At 35.3% G+C, this 16,423-nt stretch overlaps 1 protein-coding gene across 5 annotated transcripts in view; it reads left to right on the top strand.

The window, feature by feature from the left end:
* Nucleotides 1–16,423, top strand: part of PRKD1 (protein kinase D1) — a 313,038-nt gene that overhangs the window by 163,979 nt on the left and 132,636 nt on the right. For all 5 annotated transcript variants that reach the window (XM_037834720.1, XM_037834719.1, XM_037834718.1 and 2 more), the window contains exon 2: nucleotides 9,687–9,825. In XM_037834720.1, the coding sequence (XP_037690648.1) occupies nucleotides 9,687–9,825 (139 nt within the window). The remainder of the gene's footprint in view (nucleotides 1–9,686; nucleotides 9,826–16,423) is intronic.

The following is a 16,423-nucleotide window of genomic DNA, read 5'->3' as shown; positions in this document are numbered from 1 at the left end:
TCCTTATTCCAAAAGAAATAAAAATAAAAGTAAAAAAGAATACCTGAAACATTCCATTTCTCCACCCCCATCCCACCCTATTTTTCATTTAGTTTTTGTCTCCATTTTTCTACTCATCTGTCCATGCACTGAATAAAGGGAATGCAGGCCACGATGTTTTCACAATCACACAGTCACACCATGTAAGCTACAGTGTTATACAGTCGCCGTCAAGAGTCAAGTCTACTGGGCTACAGTTTGACAGTTTCAGGAATTTTTTTCTAGCTATTCCAATACACTAAAAACTAAAGAGGGATATCTATATAGTACATAAGAATAACCTCCACAATGACTTCTTGACTCTCTAATAGTCTTTTGATAGGACATATTTGAGAATAAAAGACTAATTAATTACTTCATTAATACTTGTTGGTAATTCACATTGATTGTGTGTTAGCTTATTCTTTGATGTTGTTATTAATATCATTTGTGAAAGACTGCCCCGTAATTTTGAAGGAAATATGACGGATATGAAAAATATAATAAAGGGAATCTATAAAATACTTGAATAAGTAGGAAAGGGAAGGCAAACATCAGGGAAAAAGAAATTAAGAAGAGAGAGCAAAAATTTGAGAGGACTTCATAGGGGCCATATCTCTTTAAAAATCCTCTTCTTATTCCCCTTAACTTACTTTTCTTGCAAATGTAGTTTACATAGAATTAAGTAGTCAAATGGTTGAGTAGATGAGATTAGTATTCTATTTTTAAAAAGCACATGAGACTTCAGCTTCCACCCACAAGGAGTAACTGGTATAGGATATGCCCTCCTGCTGTAAACAAATAGAAACCAATATAAAAAGTTATAAAATGCCTCTTTTAGAAGTTGGCCAACAAGCAGCACTGGACTGACAGAAGGGAAACAAACAAGGGAAGAGTGCAGTCACCTGAATATTCTGCATGGAAGGAGGATCCAGACTGCAGTGCAGGGAGAAAGAACCCAAGCAGAGCCTAATGGTCTGAGTGCAGGAGTCAGAGACAAGAGATCGAGGTGGCCAAGGCAACTGTAATTTGATGGTAGGATTCTGGAAATGTGGAACCTATACAAAAAAAAAAAAAAGAGCTCAAGAAATCGGCATAGGGGCCCACTTGAGTACTGAACTGAATACAAATCTGTGGGTGCATAGGGGGAAATCTATAACATAGGTTAAAGAACAACTTCTCAGAAGCTATGAAATGAACTTGCCCCAGAGCTCTGAGAGGTATTTGATTTCCTATGAACCAGATAGGAGAGATTTTGTTGAAAACCTGGAATATTCAGTTGAGCTGTTGTTGGAAGAGTCATGCCTTAGTAACAGGGCTGAATTATCCCTGAAGATTACTTTAGACCTTCCTTAAAAAGCTAAAAAACAAACCTAGAAAGGATGAAACTAATCTGCAAATAACATCACTGTCTCCCAAAATAGCTATCAAAATTCTTTAATGGAATACAAAAAATCCAACTAATCCCATTAAGTTGTCATACCGGCCAGCTAATAAAAATGTTACATATATGTACAAGCAAAAAAATATGACCTATAATAAGGATTAAAATCAGATACTAGAAACAGACCAGAAATCACAGAAGTGGTAGACTTAACAGAAAAGGACTTTCAAGGATTTAAATGAAAACATTGTTATAATGTGGAAAGAAATGGAAGATACATAAAAGCACGAAATGGAATTTTTTAAATTGAAAAATACAATATCTAATAGGAAAAATTCACTAGGTGGACTTGGCTGGCAGATTAGATACTGTAGTAGAAAAGATCATTGAACTGATGAACCTAAAAATATAGCAATAGAAATTATCGAAACTGAATTGCAGAGAGGAAAACGAAATACTGAAAAAAAAATGGCATGTCATTGACCTCTGGCACAATATGAATCAATCTTATATAAAATTGGGGTCCCAGAAAATGTGGGACAGAAAAATATTTGAAAAACAATGGTGTACAATTTTCTAAATGTTACAAAATCTATAAATCCATAGATCAAAGAAGCTCAGTGAAACTGAAGCAAGCTAAACACAAAGAAAAACACATCAAAGTATATTACTCTCAAATTGTTTTGTCAGTGATGAAGATAAAAATTTAAATGAATTCAGGGAAGAAAGAAAATTGCATATAGGGGAATAAATAACACAGGCTTAGAAGAAATTCAAGGCAGCAAGCAATGGAACAGCTTTTTAAAGTGATAAAAATATTATTGCATAGAGTTCTATATAGAACAAATATCTTTCAAAAAATGAGGGTAAAATAAAGACTTTTCCAGACAAAATCTGAGAAAATTTTGTCATCAAACTTAAACCATATAAAATATTTACTAAAAAAAGTTATTTGGACTGAAGAAAATGATACTAGGTGGCAACTTGGATCTAGACAAAGCAATAAAGAGTGTAGAATATGTGAGCAGTAAGTATGTGAGTAAATCCAAAAGAAATTTTTTCATTTAAAATTTCTTTTAAACACGATTGTTTAAAGCAAAAATATTCACATTGTGTTTTTTGTGTTTATAACATACGTAAATGTAAAAGGTACAGCACAATAGCCCAAATGAAGGGAGAAGGGATATGGAAGTATACAGTTGTGAGATCCCTGTGTTTGATGTAAATGGATTATACTGCAGTTAAACAAGAAGGTATGGCTAATAAGCCAGAGAGAAAATAAAAGAAATGCCAGGAAATAATCTCGAAGAAGAGAAGGAATAAATAATAGATGGGAGCAATAGAAAAAAGATGGTAAGACGGTAGCCTAAATTGTCTTTTACATGAAATGTAAATGATATAAACACCCTAGTTAAAAATAGAGATTTTCAGATGGGATAAAAAATAGTAAGACTCAAATACATCTGTGTACAAGAAACTCACTTTAAATATAAAGATGCAGTGATATTAGAAGAATGACAAAAGAAAGCCATGCAAACATTAATCAAAAGACCATTAAGGCAGCTATATTATATTGTCACTCAGGACAGAAAATATTACCAGAGATATTACAGAGATTTTATGAGGTAAATTGCATAATGAGAAAAGGGTGAATTCTCCAAGAAAACATAACAATCCATAGTTTCTATGCACTTGACAATAGAGCTGCAACATACTTGAAGAAAACCTAATAAAACTTAAAGGAAAAATAGGAAAAGATCCAGTTACATAACAAGACTCCACTATTCCTCCCTCAGTAAATTATAGAACAACCAAAAAAACATTAAGTATAGAGAAGATCTGAAAAACACTATCAACCAACATGATCTAATTGATATTTATAGAACTCTTCACCAACAACAGAATACACATTCTTTTCAAATGTACATGAAACATTCAGTAAGATAGACCATATTCTGGGCCATCGAATACCTCAACAAATTTAAAAGTGTTGAATTTATGCGAATTCTCAGACCTTAACAAAATTAAACCTTAACAAAATTAACAAAATTAAACCTTAACAAAATTAACAAAATTAAACTAGAAATAAATAACACAAAGATACGTGGAGAATCTCTAGATATTTGGAAATTACATAGCACTCTCTTCTAAATAACCAGTGGGTCAAAGGGGAAATCACAAGGGAAATAAAATATTTTGAATTGAATGAAAATGAAAACACAGCATATTAATGTTTGTGGAATGCTGCGAAAGCAGTGTTTAGAGGAAAATGTATTGCATTGAATGCTCATAGTAGAAAGTAAGAAATGTCTGAAATCAAAAATCTAAGCTTCCACCTTAAGAACCTAGGAAACTAAGAGAAAATTAAACCAAGATGAAGCAGAAGAATGGAAATAACAAAATAAGAGAAGAAATCCATGAATAGAGAATAGAAAAATAATAGGGACACTCCATGAAAGCCAAAGCTAGTTCATTGATAAAAAAATAAAATTGTTAAATTTCTTGCCAAATTGACCAACCAAGAGAGAGAAGACACAAACTACAAATATCAAGAATTAATAAGGAGATATTACTACAGACATTATAGGCATTAAAAGAATAATAAAAGGAATAGTATGAACAACTTTAAAAACCCACAAATCTGAAAACATGGATGAAGTGAACAGTTCCTTGAAAGACACAAAGTGCCAAAGCTCACTCAAGAAGAAATGGGAACCTAAAAACTACTGTATCTATAAGGACATTGAATATGCAGTTACAAGCCTCCAAAAAAAAAAAAAAAAAAAATCCAGGCCCAGATGGCTTCACTGGAGAATTTTACCAAGCCTTAGAGCAGGAAATAATGCCAATTCCACACAAATTCTTTCAGAATATAGAAAGCAAGGGAATCTTTTCCAACTCATGTTATGAAGTCAATATTACTATCAAATCCAGACAAAGACAATCCAAAGTAGTGGGGGACAGAATTATATCATTCATGCACAAATTTTCAACAAAAATACTAGCAAATTGAATCTAGCAGCATATAAAAATGAAAATACATCAAAACAAGTGAGATTTATCTCATGAATGAAAGCTGCTTCACTATTTGAAAGTCAATCAGTGTAATTCACCATATCGACGGATTTAAAAAAAGAAAAACATGATCATTTAATAGATGCAGAAAAAGCCCTTGACAAAATTCAGCATCCATCCATGATATATAACCTCTCAGGAATAGAAGGGAAATTTCCTCAGTGTGATAAAGGATAACTACAAAAGAACCTGTAGGTAACATCATACTTGATGTTGACTTCCTCCTAAGACTGAAAACAAAGCAAGGATATTCATTTCCAACACTCCTGTTTAACATTGTACGGGAGGTTCTAAGCAGTGCAGTAAAACATGGAAAATAAATGAAAGGCATACTTATTAGAAAGAAAGAAAGAAATGTGTCTCTATTGACAGATGACAAGATTATCTCTGAATAAAATCCCAAATAATCTACAGAAAAGCTACTATAGGTCTAGAATTAATGAGTAAATTTAGGAAGTTTGTAGTATCCAAGATCAATAGGAAACCAATCATTTCTATGAATATTTTGAAATTGAAATAAATGTCATTTATGCTGGCTCCAAAAATATGAACTATTTAAGATATAAATATTACAAAATTTGCAAGGTTTGTATGATGCAAACTACAAAACATTAATGAAAGAAATCAAAGAAGATTTAAATAAATGGAGAAATGTGCCATGTGCATAGATTTGAAGACTCAATATTATTAAGTTTTTCCCAAAGCTGATCTGATTTAATGCAGTTCTACTCACAATCTCAATATGGAAAGCAAATGAACTAGAAAAGCCTAAAAATTTTGAAAATGAAGAGAAAAGTTGGTGGCCTCACGTTAACAGATTGCTAGACTTACTATAAAGCTACACATGTCAAGACAACTGTGGTACTGGAGAAATGATACATGCATGGATGAATGAAACAGCATAGAGAATCCAGCATGGACCCACACATGTATCATCAGTTGATTTTCCACACAGTTGCAAGTCAATTCAACAGAGAAAGGATAGTCTTTTCAACAAATGGTGCTGATATAATTGGATATTAATGTGCAGGAAATAAACCACAATCCACATTTTTCATCCGATACAAAAATTATTTCAAAGTAGATTGAAGACACAAATGTAAACCTCCCAAAATAAAGTTTATAGAAGAAAGCTGTAGTAGTTGAATTATGTACCCCAATTCAGACATGTTCTTAATCTTTATCCACATTTCTGTTGTGGATGTGAACCTGTTGTAAATAGGACCTCTTGGAGATATTCTTTATAGTTAAGGTGTAGTCCAACTGGATTACTGGAGGCCTTATAAAGAGCCAGAAGATGAAAGTCAGCAGAAAACCCTGAAGAGAAATGAGAAGACATCGTCATGTGACGTGAGGCAGAGATGCAAGCCAAGGAACCCCAAGGATTGCAGCAAGCCAGCACAAGAATGCTGCAGTGTTTGAGGAAAAGGAAGGTTTGCTGATATCTAAACTTTGGACTTCTAGCATTAAAACTGAGCCAATAAATTCCTGTTGTTGAGCCAAAACCAGTTTGTGGTATTTGTGATAGAAAATAGAGAAAACTAAGACAAAGCATAGGAGAAAATCTGTGTTACTTTGGGTAATGCAGAGATTTATTTGCTACTAAACCAAAAACATGATCCTTAAAGAAGTAATTGATAAATTGGACTTCATCTAAATTAAGAACTTCTGCTCTTCAGAAAGTGATTTTAAGGGAAGGAAAAGACAAGCCAAAGTAGAAGAAAATATTTGAAAATTGTTTTCTGATTAGCAACTTATATCAAGAATATATTAAAAAACTCTCAAAACTTAACAATAAGAAAACAAAAAAACCCAATTAAAAAATTAAAAAATTGCAACAGCCTTGAATCTCCGGGAACACCTGGGAGGTTTGAATATTAAAGCTCCCTTGCCTCCCTGACCACCCAGACACACGCCCCACATTCAGGGTGGACAGCTCCAACAACACACCCAAACTGAGTTCACCAACTGAACCCCCACAAGAATCATTTCCCCACACACTACAAAGACAAAGTTGAAGAGAACTGACTTGAGGGGTATAGGTAACTCACAGACGCCGTCTGCTGGTTAGTTAGAGAAAGTGTACGTCCCCAACTTGTATTTCTGAAAAATTAGAGTGGTATTTTTTTTACAACTTGAAAGAACCCTATCAAGCAAAGCAAATGCCAAGAGGCCAAAAACAACAGAAAATCTTAATGCATATGATAAAACCAGATGATATGGAGAACCCAATGCCAAACACCCAAATCAAAATATCAGAAGAGACACAGTACTTGGCACAGTTAATCAAAGAACTACAATCAAGGAATGAAAACATGGCACAGGATATAAAGGACATGAAGAAGAGCATGGCACAGGATATAAGGGACATAAAGAAGACTCCAGAAGAGCATAAAGAAGAAATTGCAAGAATAAATTAAAAAATAGAAGATCTTATGGAAATAAACTGTTGGCCAAATTAAAAAGACTCTGGATACTCATAATACAAGATTAGAGGAAGTTGAACAATGACTTAGTGTCCTAGAGGTCCACAGAACAGACAATGAAAGAACAAAAGAAAGAATGGGGAAAAAATTGAAAAAATCGAAATGGATCTCAGGGATACGATAGATAAAATAGAGCATCCAAGTTTAAGACTCATTGGTGTCCCAGAAGGGGAAGAGAAGGGTAAAGGTCTAGAAAGAGTATTCAAAGAAATTGTTGGGGAAAACTTCCCAAATCTTCTACACAACATAAATACACAAAGCATAAAAGCCCAGAGAACTCCAAATAGAATAAATCCAAATAAACCCACTCCAAGACATATTTTGATCAGACTCTCAAATACTGAAGAGAAGGAGCAAGTTCTGAAAGCAGCAAGAGAAAAGCAATTCACCACATACAAAGGAAACAACATAAGACTAAGTTGTGACTACTCAGCGGCCACCATGGAGGTGAGAAGGCAGTGGCATGATATATTTAAAATTCTCAGAGAGAAAAATTTCCAACCAAGAATACTTTATCCAGCAAAACTCTCCTTCAAATTTGAGGGAGAGCTTAAATTTTTCACAGACAGACAAATGCTGAGAGATTTTGCTAATAAAAGACCTGCCCTACTTCAGATACTAAAGGGAGCCCTACCAACAGAGTAACAAAGAAAGGAGAAAGAGATATAGAGAATTTTAACAGACGTATATAGAATCTTACATCCCAAATCACCAGGACCCTTATTTTTCTCTAGTGATCACGGATCTTTCTGCAGAATGGACCATATGCTGGGACATAAAACAAGCCTCAATAAATTAAAAAAAAATAATAATTGAATATATTCAAGGCACGTTCTCTGACCACAATGGAATACAAATAGAAGTCAATAATCTTTGAATTGTAACTCCACTATTTACTTCCTACATGATATAAAATACACAAACTCTAATGACAAATCAGTGGTTTTGAACTCAATGTAAAACATGTAATTTTTGACAAGAACTATATAAAGGTGGGGGAATGGAGGAGTATAGGAACATAGTTTATGTGTCCTATTGAAGTTAAGTTGGTATCAAAGAAAAACAAGATTGTTATGCATTTAAGAGGTTAATTTTAAGCCCCACAGTAAACACAAAGAAATTATCAGAGAATATGACCATAGAGATGAAAAGTAGAGTATGGGTTAAGAGAAATGGGGGAAGGGGCAATGGGGAGTTAAGAAATGAGTGTAGGGTTGCTGTTTGAGGTGAAGGGAAATTTCTAGTAATGGATGGTGAGAAGGTGGTAGCATTGCAACATTCTAAATGTGATTACTCCCACTAATGGAATGCTAGGGAGGGGGTGGAATGGGAAGATTTAGGCTGTATATATGTTTCCACAATTGAGGAAAAAAAAAAAGACAGTCTAAATAGATGACAATTGAATGCCAAGGATGACCCTGGATGGGATCTGAGGATGGAGGACAGGAGGCTCAAAGGGACACAGTTGAGACATAAGGAAAAAAAAAGAAAATATAGAATGTGAGCTTTGTATCAATGTTGAATCTCTTGTACTTCTTAGCTGCACTTAATGGGATTGCATAAAAGAATGTTCTTGTTCATGGGAATTGTATATGTGAATTATAATGTTTGTTCAAAGATGTGTGCAGCTAACTCTCATATGTTCAGAAGACAGAGCAATAGATGATGGATGATAGATAGGGAGAGAGGGAGGGAGGGAAAGTAATAGCAGTGTGACAGCATGTTAAAGTTGGTGGATTGGAGTATCGGGGGAGGGGGTCAGGGTATGCTGGAGTTCTGTGTATGGGGTTTGTATTGTTTTTGCAACTGTTCCTATAACTTTGAGTTTATTTCAAAAAAACAAAACAAAACAAAACAAAAAGACGCTTTACATGTAACAGCCAAAAACTGGAGCTAACTCAAATTTCCCTCAACTGGGGAATGGATATACCACCATGGCGTATCTATACAATACAGTGGAACAATACTCAAAAATAAAAAGGAAGAATGATGCATGGAATAACATGGGAAAATCTCAAATTCATCATGATAAGTGCAATAGGCAAGACTCAAAATTCTGTACTGTGTGACATTCTTGAACAGGCAGAATTATAAGGACAGAAAACAGATAAGTCGTTGCAAGGGACTGAGGGTCTGTGGAGAGGTTGACTACAAATGAGCACAGAGAAATTTTGGGGGAGTGATGGAACTGTTGTATACTTGTTTTATATCTTAACTGTGGTGGTGATTTAACTGTCTACATTTATTGAATCATCTCTTATTTTCAAATGTGCCAAAAAACTGAAGTTATTTACAAACAAATTGCCATGGGTATGTGTAATAGAACTGTATTACATTGACTCTCATGTTTATGCTATAGGTTAAGGATTGCTATAGATCTTGTGAAAATGCACACTTCTTCACAACCATTATATTTCTTAACACCTTACTACCAATAACTTCTTTGAATCTTATCTCATATTCTCCTGTCTTGCTCTTTAATTAGAATATCATTTGGTCAGGATTGCCTTTGTGAAATGTGATTTCTTCCTTTCTGATTTGAGGTCTTGTCAATTTCAATTCAGTTATTCAATTTTGTTTTTAATGTTCTAAATTGAAAATTCTAGATTTAAACTTTGCCAGTTAGCTTGTATTTGTGCCCAGACATATATTTATTTGTTTTTTTTTATTTTAAATGTAGGAGGATTTTGACATTTAAACTATTGTGGTGTTTGTATTTGCAGTTCCCTGAATGTGGTTTCTATGGAATGTATGATAAGATCCTGCTTTTTCGCCACGACCCTACCTCTGAAAACATCCTTCAGCTGGTGAAAACGGCTAGTGATATCCAGGAGGGTGATCTTATTGAAGTTGTCTTGTCAGGTAGTGTGCTTTTTTCTCTATCCATAGATACATGACTTGTATTTGAAGAGTTCTTGGACATACGTTTTTAAAACAACATAGAAAGCCCCAATAGGAAATTTTTGAGCTCTATCTCTAGGAACTTTCAAAATTATTTTTGGAAGGGAAGCAAAAGATTTCCTCTGAAATTGGCTGGTACATACTCAGTACTATCCCAGTTGCTTCTCCTAACCTCATGTTCCCACATACCGCCCCCTCCTCCCACCTCCCCCACCGCTCCCCCACCCCCCACTGCCCCCCAACCAAACAACCTCATTCACTACCTTGATTGATTTGGACAGAAGCAAAAACAAACAAAACACTCAACAGTGAAACTAAGGCAGATGGCAGGACTCTGAATGTGCTGAATGTCTGGGAGCCAAGAAATAAAAGCAGGCTAGGAAGCCTTTGACTTATTAGAGTCAAAAGTCCAGTAGCTATGAGTAAGCCAATTCAAGGAGGAAACCAGAGCTTTGGAGTTAAAGCAGGTCGGATCAAGTCATGTGACACTTTCACACTGAAAGCTAGAACATGGCTAAGCAAACTCAGTCCCTGAGAAATGGCTGATTTCCACTTTGCCCAGATTTAGATTTCCCGTTTAGCATTTAGAAGTTAGTAGTGGGGCTGTGCCTATCAATGCAGAGAATATGCATATATTTAGCTTAAAAGAACAAAAAAGGGTGCTTGAGAGTAATTGCAGAAGGAATCCATACTATGATGATCATAAAATGATTATGAAGATGTCCAGTTTTTATTGTTTTTGCTAAAATAGTGCCAGTATTGAAAAATCCAGATCATATGTGTCTTTTATCCCTTCAGTGAAGAAGCACCTTTTAAAGGAAATCAGTCGATCAGCTTTAATGATTCTAGACTTCATTTCCTCAAGTTTTTCAACTTGTTCAGAACCCAGTACTTGGATGCACTGCTTACAATTCAGTTTGTCTCAGTTTTATTTACTTTGCTTTGATTTGGCCGAATTCAGTTTGTCTTTATTGATCACGTAGGTTCATGGAGCTGCCACACTTTCATTGTATAAGCCAATCCTATAAACAATTTTCTTCTTAGGTAAAAGTAATTATTTTCCTCCTTTTTATAGGGTTGTCAATTGCTAAATAAACAAATCAAAAAAAGCAAAAGCTTTAGTGGCTTTTTATTAATATTTTTGAAAAAATCACCTGTTTTGACTGGGTTTTCCATTTAACTTTTCTTTGACTTATTTCACATTTTCTGACATTTGAACCTGACCTCTCAAAAGTGGTGCCTAGACCTGCTGTTTTGTAAGGTTTCTGTTTCTGAACACGGAAGGCTTCCTGAATTAAATTATGCAGGGAAATCATGCACTGGATCTGTTCTTACCATAATTCATATTAAACTCATAGCCAGGCTGCTTTGCAAATAACGTTATGTTTTGTGAGTCCTTTTTTCCCTGTGGCAAGTCCAGAAATACGTGAGAAATTTTAAAATTGCATTCCTAAATTGAATTTATTTTTCTTTCTATTTTACTTTTATGACCAAGTGCTTTATAGTGGTACCAGACAGATTGAATGCAAACTGTGGGGTGGGGGTGGGGGGCTGTCTATTTGTATGTTATCCCAGCATCAGTGAGCCAAACCTTCTCTTTCCGCACAGTTCACTTGATGCACCCTTCTCGAGTTCCCTTTCCTTACAAGAGACAACATTCTGCTTTCCCTCGCCATCTTTTCAAACCAACAGCCTCATTGTGCTTAGGTGTCTCTTCTTTTGCCATCCCTTTCTGATCTGCCTCTCCTGTCTCCCTAGCCTGAAATACTAGAGGGATTTTAAGAGCAGACCCATTCCTCACCTCCTCTCCCACCACAAGGCTAAGAAAGGGCCCTCTAACTCTTACTAACGTGCTGTAACAGTCTAATTATTTTGAACCTGGAACCTTTGAACCCCTTTCTCACCCCACATAGCTCCACTTTCCCAATGTTATTCAACCTTAAGTTTTTCAGTTATGTTTAGATCTCAAGTACTTACATAGCAAAACATTGTTGGCACGGTGTTCTCCTAGCTCTTTCCCACACTATTGCTTAGCATCAGGATTTTCTCAATTAACGTTAAACAAAATTTTCTCTTAAACCTTCCCATCTTTCAATTCTGTTTCTTTCTCCTATTTCTTACGTCCTCTCCCATACCCATTTAGGCCCTGAGTCTGTTGTGATCAAACACCTGATATTTCTTCCTTCTTCTCTGTCTTCTAGCTTTACTTGCAGCCTGGCTTTCCTGAAGGTGACACTTCATTCCCTTTAGTCTGGGAGGACTTGTCTCTTGCTTTTCTACCCTCTTAGGTGAAGAGTTGGGTGAAACAGTACTCTTCTTGTTCTTCAGTACCATTTTTGGATAGTTTTTAACATAGGAATGTATTGAAATATGAGAATATCTGAAAAAGAGAATCTTGAGGAAGGTTAAATACTCTCGTCTCTTGAGACTACCTCAAGAATTTTCTCTTGTGATGCCATCTTTTGCTGAGTCCTTTCATTATCAGCTAAGCTTTGGGAGTCAAAACTAATCAGGCTGATCCTAGCTAGGCTTACTGGGTTTTTTCCCCTTCTGTTTCTTTTTGAAAAACAAGGCTATGGGAACTAGAACACTTAGGCCAGGAAAGGATTTCTCAAAAGTGGATGGGTTGAGTTAAGGAGAAAAAAAGAGAAAGAACTGCATGGACGTTCCTACCACACCCCCCCACTAATAACAACTTCTCTTTGTCTGTTAAGTAAAGGCAACATTGTTACTGTTTTTATGAAATAGGAAAGCATTACAAATGGAAATTTCTCTTAACAAAGCCAAAAACAAGTTCAAGTGTATGGTACTGAACTGTAAGATAAAGTTCATGGAACTTATCTGAAGTCTTCATGATGGGTCTCTATCAAAGCCTGATAATTCAGCCATAACAAAGCAAATCGACAACAGGACTGTATTCACATGACTGATCTCTTATTGCTTGCACTTTGTTTATTTTTGGCTTTATATCTAATAATCATTTTTGTGCTTGTGTGTGTGTTGAATGGAGAATAAACAATGATTATAAGAATTTCTCAGATAAATTCACAATTTTAAAATGATAGCTGGATGTTGAAACTTTCCTTTCTCTTTCATTTATGGTGAAAATCTGTGTTTTCTGCACACTTTTATTCATTATATTCTTACAGTAGATTATGCTGTATTATTTTATATATTTTATACCTTTTGCAAAAAGCCGTTTCCTTGTGTGGTCATTTGTTTCTTACTATCAAGAGCCTCACTAAAAACTAGTGCTATATCCCAGGCAGAGGTGATGTGGGTTTATACTCAGGCAGTGACAGAAGAGCTCAAAATGAGATAGGGAAGTCAATAAATATTTTGGAGGTACAATTAAAGAGATACCACACTCAGATATAGTTGATGAAGAAGGAGAAAATGAAGGGAACTCTGTGGAGAGTTACTGTCACCTAAGAGTGATTAGTGTCCTTTCCTCCATCCCAAATGTTACCTTATGTACATTTGCCAAATGGTTTGGTTCCTGCCCTGAGTGGCTGAGAACTGATTTCTTGGCCGTGTAGTTCCATTGATTTCCTTTGTGACTTCATACAAGTTTGCATAACTTCTGGACTTCAGGGGTTTTTTGTTTGTTGATTTGTTTTTTAATCAAGCAAGGAGCTTAAACTGGATGAAGGTGTCATATAGTGTTAATGTTGCATGGATTCTATGTTTTCTTCTGTCTGTAAGGAAAGTGATATGAATGATGACTGACTACAATTTCCCAAGCCAAGCCATCTGGGTTCATATCCTTTCTCTATTCCTCACTATTTACATCTTTGCTAAGACATTTTATTATCCTGTGCCCCAGTTTACTCATCTGTAAAATGGGGAGGACAACACTAGGACTTACCTTGTAACATTATTTCAAAACTTAAAGTATGTTGATGCTTGTTAAACACTTTGGAGAAATTCGTACATAGCAACTGCTCAGTAAATTATTATAGTAAAGCTATTATGATTATTTCCCCTCCCAACACTCTAAACTGCCTTTCTTTGTGAAGTTCATGGTTGTAAAACATACCATAAAAGAGAATACTGGTCAGACAACTTTAAGAAATGTTGAGTTAAACAACATAAGGAATTCTTTACCTTAGGACTCTTCAGAACTTCTGTGCATGCTAATGTGAAGTATGACTCTCCAGAATAATTTCCCAAACACATTTTATCACAGCATATTTTTTTCCCCTCTGAGTATCTGGAATGTCTTGGTTTAGCAGAGTCCACACTGGAAATTCTGCTCTGGGCCAGTGGAGCAAATGGTCTGAGAGGGGGTAAATAGTCTCTCTACAAATAGAACACGGTTTTCTTACTGAAGGGAAAATTTTAAGCCATAGAAAGTAGAAGTTAGGAAGAAATGTGTTCCCATATAAGAGAAAGTTTTGTTTACATTATATCTCAAGCTCTTGAATCTCTTTGCATAATTAATTTTGTTTCCCTCACAGGGACTATTGGAGGGTGAGAAGGCAGGTATCACAAAAGCCCTGGAATCCAAATTTTAACTTGCTCATGTTCCAGAGCCAGTATGGGGTAGTACCAGGGCTTGATTCTGTGTTCAGTTACTGTTCACGCCACTAAAATTTCAGTTTAGCCCTTCGAATTTGGACAAGCAGACAGAAATTCATGAGGATCTGTTCAAAGAATTCTTACTATAGTAAGACAATTTTTATTTCAAGGAAATACTGATGGTATTGTAAAATCAAAACCACCAATGAGCCACAGGATCCACTGACATGAATTTTATCATAGAGTCATTATCCTCCTCTTTCTTCAGAAAAAATATAAATATTTAATAAGCATACTCATGTATCCTGTGAGCATTTTAAGAAAAGCATGGAAGCTTTCCTCTATAGGGTTACAGTACAATATATGAAATGATAAAGTAACTGGGCCTTTACTTAACCAGGATCGTACCATATAATTTCACAACTCTGATCAAAACTGAAACAGTCTTAGATTTAAGATATCCTTGTGACTATGTTTTTCGATGTCTAACATTCACTACCTGAGCCATAAGACAGAAAAAAATACATGATAACCACATTCTAGTAAACTCCTATTTTCTTCTACAGAAAGTATAAATTACTGATCTATATAGAATTGTGCCAATCATGTCCATTTCTCTCAGATGTGGTACATGACTTAGTAGTGTTTTATCCCCTTCTGAGATATAGGTGGAAGAGAAAAATCCCTAGACTGGTAATAGTAAATCACCACATTATTTTCCCAAGAGAATAGTATTATATAGATACAGTTTTGTTTGTTTTTAAGAAAGTAGAATTAATCATGGAAAGCATCTCCCTAGACTGCATATTGCTTGAGTAATTAACGTTATAAAAGACTTGACCTTTGATACTTAATTTATATTTCTTTGCAGTTGTTCTTGAAAATCCAAATGTCCCAGGCTGAGTGGTGCCAGTTCCTGCCCGACTTCAGTTACATTTGTCTGTGTGGGTGGTTTTGTAACAATGGAAATTTTAAATTTAAGATTACAGATCATTACTCTTTAGTCCTAAGTATGGTTTATGTTAAGTGTGGCTTCAACATTTCCTTTTTATTATGATTGATGCTAATACTCTTTTCATCCCTATCTTTCCAGTGAACCTGGTTTTAGTTTCTTTGTCCCACACTAAGCCATATTAAAGAAGAGAGACCGTAAAAGAGTAGTCAGGTTGGAATGTTTCCACAGACTTCCTACCTCTTCCCACTGTGACCTGAATGGAGATATGGAAATTTGAAGCACTCCTTCCTCACACTGATAATTTCCTTGATTCTTTCTCTCTTTGTGGAATAGATTCTCCAGAAAGTTATGGCACGAGAGTGCAAAGATTCTGTCTTTTTTTTTTTTTCTTAAACCCAAGCACACCTAATGTGAAGGCAGAGTGAAGTCATTCCCCCCAGGTTGGATGGGGCATAAGGCAAACCTCAAGGGAAAATTCTCTGAAGGTTCCCGTTGCCCATGAAAATTGTGTGCACGTTTTGCAGTCTGCTCCATTATCTATCTCTAATACTTTAATTTAAAATAAATATCACTATCTCCTTCATGTTAATCTTTTGGAAATAATGATTATGATAATGATCATGATAAAAGGAGATACATATAACATTTATGATGTTCTAGGCACTGTTCTAAGTGCTTTACATATGTTAACTCATAGGTATGCAACATATTATTTGTGGCATATTTCCATATAACTTCAATTTGATATGTATTGGACTCCCAGCCAAAGACTGGTCTGACTCCCAGCTCTGCCATTTATTTCTTATATAACACTGGGCAAGTCACCTCACTTCCCTGTCATGATCCATCACTTGTAAAATGCAATAAAAGTATCTATAGGGGTTGGCTATAGATTTCATGAGAAAAACTAAAGCATTACACAAGGTGCCTGGTAAATATGAAGTCTCCAATCATTTTGCTTCACCTCTACCCCACTGTACTGCATATTTCTTGAAATATTTCATATATATTTTTATATATGAATCCTTATAACCTGCCGTATCACATGCAATCGATGACTGTTGTGTGAATGAATAAATGAAC

The sequence above is a fragment of the Choloepus didactylus genome, chromosome 4 (genome assembly GCF_015220235.1).
Source record: "Choloepus didactylus isolate mChoDid1 chromosome 4, mChoDid1.pri, whole genome shotgun sequence".
Lineage (NCBI taxonomy): Eukaryota > Metazoa > Chordata > Mammalia > Pilosa > Megalonychidae > Choloepus > Choloepus didactylus.
This window is presented reverse-complemented; position numbering and strand designations above follow the sequence as displayed.